The sequence below is a fragment of the Neopsephotus bourkii genome, unplaced genomic scaffold (assembly GCF_033783945.1).
Source record: "Neopsephotus bourkii isolate Nb327-2 ecotype Australia unplaced genomic scaffold, CSIRO-AGI_Nbou_v1 NB_272, whole genome shotgun sequence".
NCBI lineage: Eukaryota > Metazoa > Chordata > Aves > Psittaciformes > Psittacidae > Neopsephotus > Neopsephotus bourkii.
Genome location: NW_026900781.1, coordinates 2737869 through 2756266, shown reverse-complemented (window position 1 = coordinate 2756266; position 18398 = coordinate 2737869). Strand labels below are relative to the sequence as shown.

Sequence of the window (18398 nt, the reverse complement as noted above, 5' to 3'; positions counted from 1 at the left end):
GGGACTTCTGCTGGCTGCATTTGAGAACCAAAAGTATGAAACCAGTTATGAGCATGCCATGTTGCTGCAACTTTTGACTACTGATTCCTTCCAACCTAGACAGTTTGTCTGACTTTTACCCAACTCTTACTAACAAATGAAGCATAGAAGCCACAGTGTTCAACTAATCTGTTGTGCCAGACTTTTACAAAAGGACAGAGAAAGACCCAAAATTCTCTACCAAATTATTCCTTATGATGGAGGTGAACTATGTCCCCTACCTGACCTTTCTCATCTGCTCCCTGTGATCTCTATACTGTTCCATCCTTCTCTGTTAACGGATACTGCACCACAAGATCTTAAAAAAAAAAAAAAAAAAGTGTTAAAACAAAAAAAAAAACTGTCCAAAAATGCTCCCAGAGGAATGTTTTCTCCATCAGAATACATCATTCCTCCAGCTCAGCCCAAGACTCCAACATGTCAGTAAAGGAGCCCAGAAAAGGCCACCCAGTTCCACTGACACAGATGCACCCACAAGTGAGGCTTAAGTACAAAAGCCAGGTCTTCAGTTTGAGATTTCAAGAACAGTACTGGGGGCACAGCTTTAAAGCTGAACAAGCACACTGTAAAGAAATTATCCAGATTGTGAACATTGGAACTCCAAGATACCTACCCTTCCAAAGCACCTAAAGGGATCTCTTTAGGTCAATACACCTAGTTGCTGCATAGCCACAGAGGAAAAAATAAAACAACCTAATGTTCAAGCTAAAACCTTTCCCAGTACCAATTATCATGACAATGAATGTAGGTGTTGAATCTCCTGCTCCATGTAGGGTGTTTCACCACAAGCATTTCAGTACACAAATGGCTGGCACATTGTTTAATTGAGCACTGAGGCTGACAGATGGAAACTTGTCTCAGCTGATGGTTCAGTCTTAGAAGGTCCAGAGCTCTTTAGAAGTGCTCTCTAAGCAAAAGGTTGGTTGAGATGTTCAAAATGCTTCTGAAGGTGCATTATACCACATCCTTCCTGCCTTTCTGTTACTGTTTCCTGGCTGAATGTGACAGATAACAGAGAGCCAAAGCACCTTCATCATTACAGAAGCAACCTGGACAGCTGGACTTCCCTGGAGGCATATTTTTTTATGTAAATACAGGGAACATTGCATCCTACAGGACACAGATGTATCACATTACAGCTGATTAAGTGTACTACTAAGTGTAAGCTTTCTTTGAAAACAAGACACTTCCATCTGATGAGCACTACCCTAGAAAAGGAAGTCACAAAGCACAGTCAGATATAAATACAATGCACTAAAAATGCTCTGTCTTGGTGTTGTCAACCTAAACTGAAAACAAAGATGGAGCCTGTGATCGCATATTGCTCTCTATAGTTGTAAGGGAATTTATCTGTATTGGCTTTTGCTAGTTTAGGTCAGCATCATAATCGCACTGCTTCTCTGAGAGAAAAAGACAGGAGCACAGTACATGAATCTTTACGCATTTCAGTTACCATTGTTAGTTCCATAGCAGCCCTGGCTAGTCTGTAGCAGTAATACAGGTAAAAGGGCCTTCTGAAGTTTAAACAAACATTCATCACGGAACATGCAAGAAGTAAGATGTGCTCTTCCTTGTTCCTGTAATGGTGACAAGAGGAGTTAGCTGACCATCTAGTCCTTCCTCCTTTCTTTCCTTAACCATGCCAGAAATTTCCCCTTTCAATCTGCAATTAGTTGATATTTTAGGAAGCTTTTAGTTCTGGAAAACCAGGTGGGTCAACATGTTTCAGATGTGTCGGATCAGTGTGTTCTGTGCTTTTACCCTCATTCAGTTATCTGTCTTTGGAGCTGTAGTTGAAGGAAACCCCATTTCTGATGCATCCATTCATGAGGGTTTTAGGATTCTCTCTTTCAATCTTTTCTCTACTGAAGATAGTGTCCTGATCACTGTCGAACTCTGATTCAGAGACCATCAGACTGGAGTTGTGTTCTGTACTTCTGTGCTTTATACCTGACAAAAAGAAAAAAAAAAGTAAAACAAGCTCATTAGAAAGGTTTAACTTGCGTAACAACTAACCATCATCCTCTCTTCTGCTGTGACATGAAGTACAAGTGAAAACATTCTCTTCAATCCTGCATAACAGTGTGCACCATTGCCACCACCAACATAAAAACTGGCCTAGGAGGTATCAGACAGATAGTCCTCTGAATTCACTACAGGCCCATCAGTCTATAGCTCTGAAATGCGAGTATATGCATTAAATTTGAACCAATTAGATATCTTGGTACATAGCCCATGTACTTTTCATAGCTTGAATCTGGAAATTAGTCTGTCCACTGAACCATCTGATTAACATGAGCAGCAATGAAAGGTCCTGATTTCTACAGAAACATTGTCTGTCTTTTTAAGGCAGCAGTTTCTCAGGGTGATTTTGTTTCCCCTGCTAATAAGTGAAACTCCGATAAACAAAAAAATACATGTGAAAAGAGGATAGCAGTTAAACTCTGCTGATATTTAACAGGATGCTTCTAGGCCAGGAGGGAACTGCTGCACAGCAATAAAACCAGCTCAATATTAAAGTGTGCGCAGGGGAGGAAGGGGTTACATGAAGAAAGTCTGCAGGACAATTAGATGTTCTAAATTAAGGTTAACAAAGCAGCTTAGAGCAGTGGCTGAGTCCAAGGCATCATGAAAGAAATGAAGTGGATACTCCCTCAACCATTTAATTCTCCATGGTTGCCTCTGCCATTCCCAGATTCGCAGATCAGCTCTTGGGCTCCTCCTGACTGCACGTATCAGTTCAAACACACTGAGTGTAAACTTGGTGGGTAAGTTCGCAGCTGAAACAGACAGCACTTACCATATTTGGGTCGTAGCTCCACTCTCTCCTGCTCATCTATGTTATCCAGGATGGTGTATTTTGTTTTCTTTCTTATCTTTGTTCTCTTTCTGCTAAAAGATACGTACCAGAAAGACATTTGGTTCTCATGTACACACATAAATCTGCTGTTCTCCCTTTCAATAAACATAACTACGTACCCCAATATACAGGACCTCATTGTACTTTCTCACCTGCATTTAAAGAGTTGTTCCAGCTTATATCTTTATAAAGAAGCTGTAAAATTATATTCTCTGGTATAGATTGATTTTCTCTCTGATTTAAAAAGATGAAGAAAGCAAGAAAGACTGACTTGCTTTCCTAGGCCACAGGGTTCAGTTTGTTCAATGTCAATATAGTAACTAGATACAAGGTAGACATATATTCATTTTCAAATAAAATTTCTGCAAGAATTGTTTAGGTGTTCCTACTCCTACTTTTCTTTTTAACTGACAGAACTGGTGCTCGTCTAATTATGCTTACAAAGAAAACCAAACAATAATGGAAGTTGGCTCCCTCATATATACACATGCAGGGACAAAGCCATAACGGTTTGTAGGCAAATCCCCACTTATTCTCTCTTCATTTAAATCCTCCCCCAGCATCTATTTCTACAGTGCTACAAAGATCATCATCTCTATGTTAAGCAACAGCTATTTGCAGGAGCTACTCATCTGCTCATTAATACAGACGAAAAATCCTGGAGCTAAAGGAACAGACACAGAACTGTTTGTTGTATTGGATCAAGAAGGAACAAAAGATTTCAGGGTACAAACAAAAGCACTTATGCATGAAACCAAGTGGACACCTCCTAGAAGATTCTCACACTTCAGGTATTTTTCCAGCATTCTTTCTCAGCTTTGGAGGGAGGTGGGTGGAACATGCCCTTTGTCAAGGCAAGAATTGACTCTGGCAATGTCTGGAGAAGCACTGCTACCCAGATTGCACAGTTCACAGTGGAGAAGCCACCCACTGCTCAGCTGACATTACAGCCATAGCCAGCTATTCAGCCTCCTCTCTACATGGTCTAAAAAAAATGGAGTTCATTTGGCAATTCAGCAATGGCTTTAAAACACCCAAAACTCCAGCCAAATCTTGGGTTAGGGTATCTCTCCTGTAGTTTCCACTAGGCAAAGGGCATCTCTTCCCATTCCACCCCCCCCACCCTCCACCCCCCCACTTACCCGTACCACCCAGCCCTCATCCTCTGGCACAAGCCACATGAGGACAAAAGACAGAAGCAGCTGAAATCATAGATTCATGGAATGGTTTGGTTGGGAAGGGACCTTAAGGGTCATCTAGTTCCAAACCCAGCCACAGACAGGGACACCTTCCACCAGAGCAAGTTGCTCCAAGCCACGTCCAAGCTGGTCTTAACCACTGCCAGAGATGGCATACTCACAACTTTTCCATAAATAATTCCTTTCTCATCAAATCACGCAAGCCTGTGAGGCTCCACCCTACACTGTGGGGCTAGAACAGATGACACTTCTATTTAAACCTTTCTAATGACTACATTGTTTCTTCAACCACAAACAGAAAACCAGTAACAACTCTTACGCATTTCAAAGAGCACTCCTTACATAATGCAAAACCCCAGAAAAAAGTGAAAATCCAGAAATATTTTGACAGCCTTGCATATTTGCTAACACCTGAACAAGCTATCTATTTACTGGGCTTTTTAAGCAGCAGCAAGAACACTTCCTCTAGTGACAGAACTTGCAGGGACTTGTCACTTGAAAGAGAACTTCTAATCAGCTCACTAAGAAAGACTGGGATGGGGGGGAGGAGGGAACCAGAGAGGAGAATGACAAACAGGAACAGGCAAAACTGTTTAAGAAAAGAGTAACTGAAGATCTCTGCAGTACTCCTTGCCAGTCAGCCAGATGCATGCCCCATGTCCAACCTTCCTGTCTAAGGGAAACACCAGGTTGGGAGCAGCTCCCTTCCTATAGCCTAGAATACTCCTACAACACTGACTTTCAGGGTGTGCCTTTTTTTTTTAGCATGGAGTACTGGAAGACTCAGTGGGAGACCATGAAGATCTGCAGTGTACTCCCAACATTTTAAAGTTAATTATCTCTTAATATGAAGGATACTCCAATATCGGCTTTGTTTTTCAAAATGCAGAAGAGCACAGAGGCACAGATGGATACTCCTTTTTTCAATAAAAATGTGTCTATAAAGAAATAGGCACTGGAAGCTCCTCACACGTCTGAAACAAAGAGTTCAGTGGTTTAGTGCTAAGGGCTGGATTAAAACGGGGCAGCTGTGTGCAGTTTTTGCATATAACCCATTTAAAAAAACCCCACAAATCACATACCTTTTGCAGCAGCAGATGCAGAACCAGGCAAGCCCTACTATGACCACAACCAAAATAAAAACAGATACAGTGACATAGAGTATGCTCCACTCTGAAAAAAGAAATACAACAGTACTTTGTAAAATAATGTAAATGGGATAATTTCTAATACAAGTCTATTAGAATAGCCAATCCTGAGGAATGGGGAGTGGCAACAGGAGCTTTGGAGAATTTAGCACCTTCATATTCTCAGAAGAATCCCTAAAAATTCTTAGGTTTCTAGACCAAAAGTGCCCTTTTGAAAATCTTTCACTCCAATACCTTTTACCATTCCAAGATACCTGAAGTCTACGTGGGTCTACATGGGAACTTAAGAGGGAATGCTTAGCACCTCAACTGTCACTCTCTAGCTGAAATAAGCATAGGTGTACTCTAGGGCTGGCATTTTAGTAGTGCTTTAAAAGAGCAGCTGATTAGAGATAGGTCCTTCTACCTCTATGGTTACCATTTGTAAATCCATGAAAACGTGAGAAGGGTACAGAGAGATGTATGAGAATGTGAACTCCATCATATATATACACTCACTATTTCAGTGGTGGTGTTATAGTACAGAGCAACACAGCATTAGGGCAAGGCTGCAGGAGGTCTCAGCCTCAGACTTAAAACTCGCTGTCTCATTTTGGTTGGTCAATTAGCATTCATTCATCAACAGACAGACACATGGCCTACAGTTACTTAACAGCTTGTAGCAAGCTCCTCAAATGTTTAAAGATTTACTTGAAGACTAGTGCATTGCTAAGTAAATGTCTCCAAGCCTGCACAGTACTATGAGTACTTTATTTGAACTTAAGTAGAAGACCCATTTAGTTAAATTAGAACTATTAAATATTTGAAATAGAAAGGATTAGCTGGTATGTTAGGTGTGCCACAGAATACAGACACAATTCAGCTGGCGAAACTAAATTTCATTTCCCAAGTGCAACATGCAAACCAAAAGAAACTGTGAAATTCTAAAAAGCTGAGGATTAAACGTGGTTAGCCTTGGTTAGCCAAGAACACTGGTGCTTTCTTTCCTTAGGTCAGATCACACCTTACAGCATGGAAGCATCAACCACCCACTAAAACAATTTAAGTTGTTGCCTCTTTTACAGCTTTGCAACAACCAGATGAATACTACTCAAAAAGCTCTGCAATGCCCACACTATTCAACAACCCTTCCAACTGGCCCCAAATTGTCGCAAGATCTTCCCCCTATGACAAAGTTTTCATGCTTTTTTCCTCAAATACTTTTACTCATTTAAGCTTTACAATATTTTAAATATGAGCTATTATTGTAAAGACATTATAATTTCAAGACATCTTTCTATAGAAAGATATTGCTTGGCTGGAAAACAAAGACTGTGTTAGTCTTCCCTCAGCATCTACTTCCAAAGTACTCCCCCTCTGACAGCAAATAATCAACAGTCTCACAAGATGAGTTATTCTTGAAATACATTCTGTACCACCCAAACTCACCACAATTACTCTCTCCATCACTTAGATAACGATGAATCAAGTTTTCCATCCACAGCTGGTAGCAAATGCAGCGCTTTGTTATGGGGTCACAGTGTCCATGTCCAGAGCATTTTAAAAGACAGGCTAAGAACAAAAACAAACATAGGGTCAGTTGTGTAAATGCAGATTTTTTCATGCATCCTCTTATTGTGAGGCTACATTGGTGGTAAAGCATCTAGCTCGTAATACTCTTAGTTTTTTAAATCTCTCTTTATTTTGATGTTATGTTCTAAACAGATTCACAGCTCATCAGAATGCGTACAATATGCAAACTGTATGCAAGTCAAGAACAGATTACTCTAACCAGAAATAAAGAGTTGAAGTTGTAGAATTCAGACCTCATCCTTTATGACAAATTTGTAAGAACTTCTAAAGTACCTCAGAACTGGGGAATAACAGCATTCTCGGGTATTAGAAGACAAGCATCATACCAATAAACTAGAGTGCACTTCAGTACTTCAAAGCTGAATTACAGCATCTGAGGCCAGAACATTCACATGCCTCATAGGCTTATGAGTAGTAGCTATTGCTAGATTAATGCATCGTATCAGACTAAAATGAAAAGTTATTCCCCTTAAAACTTAAGAGTAGCAGATTTGCTATGTCAAGAAAAATGTTAATACAGATTTTCAAGTGACTCTACACATTTTAGTAATCCAAGCACATTTACAGCAGAACAACAGTTCTTTTCAACAGGTAAATGAAGACAGCATTTACTACAGAATCAATGACTATTTTGCTGCCAGAGCTAGCTCACTTTGTGATTGTATCATTATGTTCCAATCTTAAATCATGAAGAAATCATACCTGCAATATCTGAGTATCATAATGGGTTCACATTACTAGTGAAGTTCAAAATAAGCTTAGGAGTTCAAGCATCTTTTGGGGCGAAATAAAAAGTTCATTATAAGAAATCCCAGAGGCCTGTCTGCATTGTAAGTATTAGAAGAATAGGTTATATCAGAGATCACCTCACCATTTTGATTGGTAACAGGCAAGTTACCCGTCCTGGGTTCAGCAGTAGCAGTCTTTTTTTTCTCCTTCTTAGTAGCTGGTGCAGTGCTGTGTTTTTTACTTTCAGCCTGGGAACAGTGCTGATAACACTGATGTTTTTAGTTGCTGCTCAAATGTTTAGTCTGACCAAGGACTTTCTGAGTCTCATGCTCTGCTAGGGAGGAGGGGAAGACAGGAGGAAGCAGAGACAGGACACCTGACCCAAACTGACCAAAGAGGTATTCCATGCCACAGCACGGCATGCCCAGGATGTAGAACTGGGGGCAGTTACCCGGAAGGGCTAGTTCACTACTGGGTTGGCAGGTGGTACTGTATTCTCTTCCCATTTCCTTTATCATTGTTACTATTTGTGGTAGCAGTAGTGATTTGTGCTATACCTTAGTTACCAAACCGTTTTTATCTCAACCCGTGGGAGTTACATTCTTTCAATTCTCCTCCCCATCCCTCCAGGGGGAGGGAAGAAAGGGGGGGAGTGAGAGAGTTCTGCATGGTACTGAGCTTAAACCATGACATTACCTTACAAACCTATTACTGAACACTAAAAGCCTGCAATGAATCACAAACATTAAACATTCTATAATACAGATATACTACGTTTTTTCCATCTTCCAACAAAAGATGGTAGTAAGTCAGGTATCTCTATCCTCATTCCCCAGACCTTCCTGATGAAGACCAGATTAAGATATTGTGCTTTTGCATGCTGTCACTGATGATGTCTTTTAAAAGAACATAACTGGCACCAGTTTACCACAAATGAACAAATATCTTCAGTTTTATGTTCAACATCATCTTTTGGAAAGCTACATCCAAACCAGACACCAGGTGGCAGCCAGAAGGCTTTCATGCACTGTTTCCAGATGCCGTGCTAGCCAGATACCTGCAAAGTTCCAAAATGAGCAAGTACAATCCAAAACATACCAGCCGTGTCAACCCTCAGGACTTTAAAAAGCAGAAAGTCAGCCTTCTCTTTCAAAAGCTGCACATGCAGAGTTCGTGAGACATCTGATGCCTTGATCACCTTGGAAGGATGCCCGCTCTGCACGTAGAACACAACTGCGGTGCTGCAGAAAGAACAGCTAAGGTCATGACTGCTGTCAAAGATCACTTTTGTCAGGCATTAGTTTATAGCCTTTGGTTTTGTTTGTTTCTGGAAAGCAAATGTCACCAATGATAAAGATTAGGGAACTTTGTCCGTGGATCAAACAACTCCATCCAAATGCCATGGACTTCATTATAAGCCAGAAGACCAGCAGTTCTCTGGCTTCTCATTTTCACAGACAAAAGGTGACAACAGCAAATATAATTCCCTCCTTGGTCTTGCTGACTCTTGCTTTAAGAGAAGTATGTATACATTTGCTTTCCTCACTCTCATCCAGGACCTGTTCCAAAGCACTCTAAAGCAGTTTGAGTACCTTTAGGAAACTGAACTGAAGAGCAAAGTAGCCAGCAAGAAAATAGAAGATGAGAATAAACCACGTTTGATCAGATATTGCTGGAACCTTACTTTGAATATAAGCAATACTTGCTTCACTGTAAGAAAATTTGTCTCACTCCATCCAGTATTTGGGAAAAATAAAAATAGTGTATGGAACAAAGATCTTGAAATATATGCATGTGCTTTATTTAAAGGAATAAACTATACAAAGAATTTTTAATCTTTTTAAAACCAAAACACTTCAGTTCTGAGCCTCCAGAGAGTTAGCTTCACCAATTTTCTACCACAGCAGACGAAATTCACTTTTTAGAGTTATGAGCATAGCTTTTTTTTTTTGTTCATCTTAGAAAAGATTATTTTACAAGTCATTATGAGCTGTGAGTTAATGAAAATCACAAATCTTCCTTGCACAGCAGGTTATCTTTATACCTTATATCTGAGTAGGCTTGTATCTTCTGAACTTTGATATCTGAATCCAAAACATTCAGCAATACAGCCAGTTGTCTCACCAGAGTGTCCTTCTGCTGTTCACTCAGCTGTCCCACTCCAACTTGCAGAATGAGCTCCACCAGACCATTTCTTTTGGGATCTGACAGAAAAAAAAGAACATGCTATTCTTTCGGAGCCTGGCCAGTATTTCAGTACTAATTGAAGACAATACAGTATTTTCCCGCATAAGGCTCATATTCCTTATAACCCAGCCCTTTCATGTTCTTAAAAAGTACTGAAAAAAGCCTGGTGGGTCCTAAGACAGCAACCCAGCTTATCAGTTGAAAGAAAGCACTTGAGCCTAAATTTCTGTTTAGCATGAATACATTTCTGTGCAGAGTATCAACTTTTGTTCCCCCAAATGCTAAATCTTAAGGTCTCAGAGGTGAGCACTAGGTAAGTCTAAGTTTTCAGTTCCCTGCTAGTTTTCTACTACTGGCTACCACCCACAAAAAAGGGAGGTAAAGATGAACTCATATGGTAGCATGCAAGACTCTGTGAGCAAGTCTAAATGAGGATGGTCAACTTCAGCAATACCAAGTATGTTTACCTACACAAACTGAGGGTTCTGTTAAATAATACTTGGACTTCTAGAGTGCCCTGCAAACAAAACAAGCTTCACAAATATCCACTGAGAATCCTGAGCTAATTATTGTGACTACATTCAACAATAAAGCAAGGAACAGAAATAAAATCATTTTCCAAGAACCAGACAAGAAACCTCCAAAAGACCCAAGATTTCAGGCTTGTTTCCTGAAACCTCAACTTATCCTTCCAGCACACAGGCATTTATGCTGCATTTGAAAGTAAGTCTATACATGACCACTACCAAAACTATGAAAAAACAACTTAAAAACCCCTGAAATGCTTTAAGGTTTTTGTCCTTCAAGATGAAAAGAAGGAAAACAAGCATAAAATCACATTTTCAATCATCAAATACACAATTGCAGCATTTGTACCTAAATTTAATGTTTAGCTCCCATCTCTTTCTATTGTCCACCAGGAAAAAGAAACTGAAACACTTCCAGTAAGGTAGTTAAGAATCCTGACATGTCTAATACACTCAACCCTATTGAGAGACCAGAAGAAGGTAGGGAGAGATTTGTTTGCTTTGTGTTTTAACTTGAGAGAATCTTGTTAACATTGAAATAAGTGAAAAGATGAGGTATTCACAACGTATCGATGACCTTTTAATTGTCATACCAGGCCGCACTTCAATAGTTGCTGAATCAACATCTGAATCTCCTTTAGCATCTGTTACTTTCAAGTGAAAAGTGTATGTTCCTTCTACCAGATTAGTTAGCTGCAGTACTGGCTCGTGGTCTGAGCCATGGATCACATCCTGGAAAAGAAACAAGATTAGTACTGGGATGATTATAGCCTCAGAGAAGGTTGAAGGTGTGATTATCAAGTAGGGTATCTGGTATGACAGTGTGAGTTCTTGCTTTGCTTTTGGGATAAATGTGACCTACTCTCAATTTATGGCAAAGTAATACAAATTTGGAAGTGATACTTAATAAGGATGTCTGCACAGTATCAATATTTTAATAAAACCAACAGAAAAAAACAACCAAACCAAACCAAAAAAAAAAAAAAACAAGCCCACAAACCAAAAATCACAGAAACCAACCCCAACCCAAACCAGGCAGAAACATTCTCAAGTACTCAGCTACTTGAAAATCTGAGACAGGTACATTATTTCTCAGCTTTACTTCACTATCCTCAGTTCTGCTTTCTTCACTCTCAAATTACTTTCTTTCCTTGACGACCATGTATTTCCAGCTATCATCTCTGCCAGCTATATACTGAAGCTAAACCTCTTCAAATTTTCTCATACCCTCATGTGAATTGCTTCTGGAATCTCTGCTATCATTTTGCTGTTTCTCCTTTCCTGCTTCTTACCAATTTGTCACTATTTTCCTGACTGCAAAGGACTGTACACAACATTGTGCAGACAAGCAGAAAAAGGTTATCACAGTTATAGTAGCTGGCACAAACTTCAGTTTACCAAGAGGTACTTTTGCTGTCTGCCCACCTTGAAGAGCAGAATAACAGATTCCATTGCCCTAATGATCCAACCTATTCACTGTGATCTGCCAGTCCAGGTGTTTGTAGGTCTAGCGCCACACATCATTTTTATCTTAAACTGGAAGTTTCGGCTCATCTGGTACCAGGCATAATTCCTTAGTCTTTATCATTACTTCTTGCTCTCTCAGACCCTTCCACTTTTAGGGTATCTGGATTTCAGAAGATTTTTCTCTCAGACACACTAGCTTGGTACTATCACCAATTACTTAAAACGACAAACCTTTATTTTTACGTTTTGAGTCTTTCTCAACTAGTCCTCTTACTTAGACACCATATTCTGTTGCTGTACTGAAAATATCACAAGCCCCTTGAACCAAAGCATTAAAGAGAGCAGAGAAGACAAACCAGAAACAGACACCATGCCTCAAAGCATTTTATGAGTCATACTTGCCTGCCCTGCTGCAGCGATTCTATATGCATAACAACAGCAGAATTTGACTTGTTGCAATCTTCAAGAAACTTACCCCAGCTGCTGGGCTTTGACCATCCCGAATCCACAAATATGACACGATCCCCTGGTCATCAGCAGACCTTGAGCCATCCAAGGTAACAGAGTTATTTGGTAGCACTAGAACATGTTTCCCACCAGCATGCGCCCGAGGTGGACTGTTGTTTTCTAGCCATAGAAATAGTGGAGAAGGATTTGCTTTCAAAACATGTGAAATGTGACACGCCATTGCAAATACACCCACACTGCAAATCTTTACCTGAGGATTACAGGCAATAACAACAGAATCTTGTGTAAAAGGTACAAGGAAAGAATGAGTGGGTATATAGAATTTGGCTCCAGAATTATTACAACCTGACAGAAGCAGAGCCACACCACAAGGACAATGCCAGTAAGAGGTACCACACAAAAAGATTTTTTTCAGAAAGCATTGTGGGGTACGCTATTTACAGTATGACAATAACTTAAACATCAGATCTCAGTCAAGCAGAAAGATTTTCTGCCTCTTTAGAAACACAGCCCATGTGCCTCACAGCCCATGTGCCCACAGATCACCATGCTGGGCTCTTCTCATTTTGAGAATCCCTCATTATGTAACAGAAGTTTGTGTAAGGTATTGTATCTTCACACAGGCAAATGTTAATTAGAAACTTACAGTAAACCCAGTTCACAAATGATTTTTGCTTACCACTAGCACTGAAATGAAGGCATGCATTGGGAGTACACCCAAAAAACAATGAAGAAACATGGACGCATTCTCTTTCCAGAAACCAGACATCACTGACTTTTATTTAAAACACAACTGATAAGACAAAGCTCCAGGAAGCTGTGAAGCTGAGTGAAATACCTTGCCAGTCTGAATATTAGATTTGACATAAATAATTCAGGACAGATCTCCAGGGCGCTGGCTAGCATTGTAGGTATTCTTTAGAACAGCACAGAGTTCTCTGTGGTACAAGTGATGATCTTGTCTCTTCCAAATAAACCAGTTGATTAAACTTGGCTACTGGACCAGTGAATATTTTAAATATTGAACCTGTGACAGCTGTCAGTACATACTGTGACTGCACTTTACAGTCTGAATGAAAACATGAGACACATTTGGGCAGAGCTGTTGTTATGCATTTCTGACTAAACACCTAACTGAAACTCTAAAACAGTTTAACCAATGATGAACATGGGTAAAACTGAGTCCATCTGCTCCAAGATGCACCTGAGTTGGAGCAATCCCAAGTACCAATACAGGCTTGGTGGAGACAGGATTGAGGGCACCCCTGAAGAAAAAGACTTGGGGGTGTTGGTTGATAAGAAGCTCAACATGAGCCAGCAGTGTTCACTTGCAGCCCAGAAAGCCAACCGTGTCCTGGGCTACATCAAAAGGAGCATGGCCAGCAGATCAAGGAAGGTGATTCTCCTCCTCTACTCCATTTTCAAGAAGTCAGCAGCTAAGATTCTAACACAGCTCTATTATCATTTCATAAATGGTATAGGTACCATACTTGCAGAGCCAGAGTACATCAGTCCCCTCTAAAAAAACGCCATCAAGGTATGCAACAGAAAGCCAAGCACTGGAACAAACAAGATTTGAAACGTATTATGCCACCTTCTTTAGAGGGAGGTATAGGCCTATGGAGATTGCTAAATTCACTCCCTAAGGAACAACATGAGGTAAAAGATGATTGAATTATCACCACCTGCAAACTTGAGAACGCAACACGCTATGAAATCTGTACCCCTGTCACAGGAATGAAGCTGGCAAAGAGTCTAAAGCACAAGTCTTAAGAGAAGTGGCTGAGGGAACAAGGATTGTTTAGCCTGGGGAAAAGGATGCTCAAGGGAGAACTTATCACTCTCTACAACTATCTCATAGGAGGCTGTAGCGAGGTGAATGTCAATCTCTTCTCCCAGGTGGCAAGCAAAGGGATGAGAGGAAATGACCTCAAGTTATGCCCAGTGGAGGTTTAGATTGGGTATGAAAAAAAACCCCACAAAAATTTTCACTAAAAAGGTTGCCAACCACCCTTGGAGCTATTTAAAAGATGTGTACGTAGATGTGGTACTTAGGGAGTGGTTTAGTAGTGGATTTGGCAATGCTAGGTTAATGGTTGGACTCCATGACCATAAAAGGTCTTTTCCAACCTAGGCGATTCTATGATCTTGTACAATAGATATTATTATCCTAAAGCCACTTCTACAGCATGCTTGGGGGGGGGAGGAAGGTAAATAATTAACCCCCACCATAGCAACAGCTTACCTATATAAAAAACCCCAAATAAATACAGGTCTGCTGATGCAAGGTTTTAAAGTGGAAAATGGTATACTCTGAGATCTCACTTAAAACCCACCGTAAAACTGCTTTTCTGCTCAAAGTTTAACTTTAAAATGATGTTTTCATTTTATTCTCAATGAAGTAGACACACACTAGTGCAGTAGGGTCCAAAATAATATTTTTTAAGCATTGTTATTACAACTGGTTCTGCATATATTTAACTTCAAAAAAGCTTGCAACAAGTGAAATTAATGCCACCAATCACTCACAATACACTTTACAACAAAATAGCAGTTAACTCTTCCTGAATACCCTTGAAACATGATAACCAAATATATTCTGTTAGTGACTGAATTAACTGGCAAGTTGCCTACCGTATTCTAAACAGCAGCAGCTAGGCTTACCTTCCTTCACAGTAATAGATAGCACAGATGCACTGCTTAAGCCCTGTTGGTCTTTCACGGTCAGCCTGAAGCGATAGGTACCAACCTGAAGACCAGTCACAGTTGCTATTGCTTTGTCACCATTTTCCATCTGTACAGAGCTTGGTCCACTGAAACAAAGCATCCCAGGAAAAAGAAAAAAAATCCTACATAGACAGCCAAATTATTCTTTCAGCAGCATCGATCATGTCATTTGCTTTTATGTATTTTGTAGTTTTACCACCCCTTGTAAGCACTGGTGGTTAAAGAACTATACGACACATGAGTTTAGTTCAGAGAACTAATAAATCAATTTTTTTAAAGACAAAGCACCCAAGCATTCCATACTCACTTATTAGAAAATTAGAAAATGCACCCCAGAAGTTCAACCTCCCCACTGTATTATTTCATGGGAGCATCCAAAGACTGTTGCTTTAGGAGCCACTCACAACATGTACAGGTTGCCAAACAAGCCTCTTCCTGTACCATGGATGCGCTAATACCTTGTCCTTTTATTAAGGAACAATTAGTTTTGCACATAAGCATACAACTAAACTTTTGTCAAACATTTTCAATCATCATTCAAGAGTGTCACCTACTATTGAAAGCTCAGGTTAAACAGATTGTCAACTTATTGTCCAACAAACAAGTGATCAAGAAATCCTAGTCTTAAGCACTGATGGGAAAACTTTCTGTATTTCAGGAGGGTACCCAAACCCACTAGCTGCTTTTTAACAGGAGACATGGAAACTCCCATCATTTTCGCTTAACTTGGTAACAGTAAACCTCAGAACGACACACTGCAAAATATGGAAGACTTATGCAATCTCTGCCTAAGGTGAACTTAAAATTCCTATCACCCTACTACCACCTGAGCAGGAACATCCTCAAAGCAGTTCTCCAACAGTGAATTACCCAACACAATTGTATAAGAGGTTCTGGCACCCAATTACTTTCACTTTGTTCTTTATTCTACTGGAGATCCATAAAATCTCTAGATACCTGATATTTTCCCAGTGATAGAAGACGATGCCTTGGTCATCTTGGCTTTTGCTTCCATCCAGTGTAGTACTTTCTACTGGGAAGGTCAATTCCTTGTCAGGGCCAGCCACTGCTACTGGAGGACTATTATTTTCTGTAAAAAGTAATACTTAGTGTATGACATTTTCTAGGTAGCTACTGGCAAGGACTGCCAATCACAACAGATTTTACACAGAATATTATATAACAAATTTGATATATTGGCTCAAAGGTACAAATCACATGCATAACGTGCACAAGCCAGCAGAAAATACGAGGTGGGTGAGACCAGCTCTGTAACGAGTCAAATCCCACAGCAAATACTTCCCCTTTTTACAGTCATATCTAAAAGTACATGCTCCCAAAGTTCTGCATTGTGCTCAATCCCTCATATGCAATGTTTCATAACAAGAGTAGTGGGGTATTTTCCTGGTTCCACTACTACTTCAAAACCATCCCCACAAATATAGGCCTCTGCCTGCGAAGATGATACTGGCCCAGTTTTCTGCTGCTCAAGGTCAGCACAATGCCACTAAGTTAATGCCAGTTTAGAGCCTTTTAGATTTAGTGCAGACACATATAACCTATTGTGTTTTCAGCCTATGCTTTTGTGGCATTGTAAAACTAATAATGCTATCGTTTTTCTGAATATTTATTTACCCTTAGACCTGACTTCTACGTAACATCTTTCAATAACACCTTTCTAGTTCCACACTACAATGGGTCTAAAAGACACCACCGTAAGCTGTACTTCCAATTCACATTCTTGATTTCCACAGTAAATGCCCACTATGAAGTTTTCCCAGAAGGGGTCATCTACAAAAAGATGTAAGCAACAACTGGAAGATAACATGTTGCCCCATGCTGGAATGTGAGACCTTCAGATGGGCAAAACAGGCTACTTCAGATGCAACAGGCAGACACAGTAAAAAAAAATATATATTAAAAAAAAAAAGGGTGTGTGTGCATAAGATCTCAGGAGTACCAGACCACTTGGGCCTTTTCATCACTTAGCTCCCAAACCTAAACAAGTGTGTGAAAGCTGCTGCCTTTGAAAATTCATTGCTTGACATTTTTCCCTCGAAAGTACAATGCAGTTCTAGCGAGAGTTCAAACTACACAAGGATTCTCGAAAGAAAACTGCAAAACAGTAAGGAAATTGAGCAAAGCACTAGCTGATACTCTGAACAACTCTGCAAAACATACTTTGTAGACTATTACAAGAGCCCCATTTTAGCTTTTAGACAGACACTCAGTCACATACCTGTACAGGTTGCATTACATAATCAGGCTAGTCTGAGCCTTCAGAATCACCACCTGGACTTTCTGTGACTCTACACTTATTTTAAATGTGTCATTTGACAGAAAACAGAGGTGGAAGAGTCCATGAGGTAGGGATACAGGACATTCGGACTGTCATCTCAGTGGTGCAATGCGGGGAAATGATGTATTGCAGCACAGTGCTAAGACATCAGGCTGACCACCCCTGAGGGACCCAGACATGCCTGCAGCTGACTTACCAGGCTGTACTATCAGTGTGACCTCAGCTGTGGACCGCTGCCTCGCAGAGTCTGTGACAGTCAGCTGAAAGGTATAATCTCCTTCCTGCATTGCAGATAACTGGAGGTATGGTGTTCGCACTCCCTACACAACATTTATAAAGACAGAGAGTGCAAGATAAACAGAAATGCTCATGGAATATGAAAGACATCGCAGAGCAATTATGAAGAAAAAATACAATTTAATTCATCAGTACAGTGCTTGAGCAAGCAGTTTAAGCATCTTGTAGACAAAGAGGAAACTGAAAATTTGATGTACAGATGTACGCATTCCCTATTGCGACTGTCCCTATCAACCCAGAGAAATATTTATAGACAATAAACTTTAGTATCTTCTAGTATAATTGCTGCATTGTTTCTGAACCACAATAATTGTGAAACACATGGGATATTAACTTTTTCAATTAGGAAATTAAAGACTGGCAGAAATTACTACATCTTATTCCATTTCCTTTGAGATACTGTAAAACCAAACATCATGACATTCTTTAATATAATATTTATGAAAATTGTTAAATGCAAACTCAAGCTTGATTTGATCCCAGCCAGAGAGGCTTATGGAAAAAGCAAGTTAAACAAGACAACTCTGTCCTGAGTATACTCTTCCAGCAATATTAGTTGATATCTATTATGAACTCATAAAATGACTGGGACCAGCTATAGGTCTTTTTGCTAATAAAATGAGAATAAAATAAAGTGGCATCTCTCATGTGAGGAATAACAAGTCACAACACAATTAGGTGGGGGGTTTTTTTACAAATATGATAATGAGAACTAATGATTAACCAGCAAAGGTACTTATTAAATTGCTCTCTAAATCATGCATACCATGTAACACATCTGAGATAAGCATCCTCAGCTTTAAGGAAATGAAAAAGATTACTAGGCTCTTGGAAAGAAACTGTAAAATGCTCTTGCATTTCCACATTACATATCCAACA

General features: G+C 39.9%; 1 protein-coding gene across 4 annotated transcripts in view; it reads right to left on the bottom strand.

Moving 5' to 3' along the window:
- Positions 1–844: 844 nt before the first annotated feature.
- The window catches only part of KIAA0319 (KIAA0319 ortholog), a 47986-nt gene continuing 30432 nt past the window's right edge, over positions 845–18398 (bottom strand). For 3 of the 4 annotated variants that reach the window (XM_061346379.1, XM_061346378.1, XM_061346382.1), the window contains exons 11-21: positions 17419–17542; positions 15881–16013; positions 14861–15009; positions 12204–12355; positions 10855–10993; positions 9592–9751; positions 8646–8788; positions 6675–6797; positions 5181–5271; positions 2840–2931; positions 845–1989 (exon numbers count right to left, since the gene is read on the bottom strand). In XM_061346379.1, coding sequence (XP_061202363.1) covers positions 1811–1989; positions 2840–2931; positions 5181–5271; positions 6675–6797; positions 8646–8788; positions 9592–9751; positions 10855–10993; positions 12204–12355; positions 14861–15009; positions 15881–16013; positions 17419–17542 — 1485 coding nt within the window. In that variant the 3' untranslated portion in view covers positions 845–1810. The remainder of the gene's footprint in view (positions 1990–2839; positions 2932–5180; positions 5272–6674; positions 6798–8645; positions 8789–9591; positions 9752–10854; positions 10994–12203; positions 12356–14860; positions 15010–15880; positions 16014–17418; positions 17543–18398) is intronic. The other variant, XM_061346381.1, reaches the window with a different exon arrangement.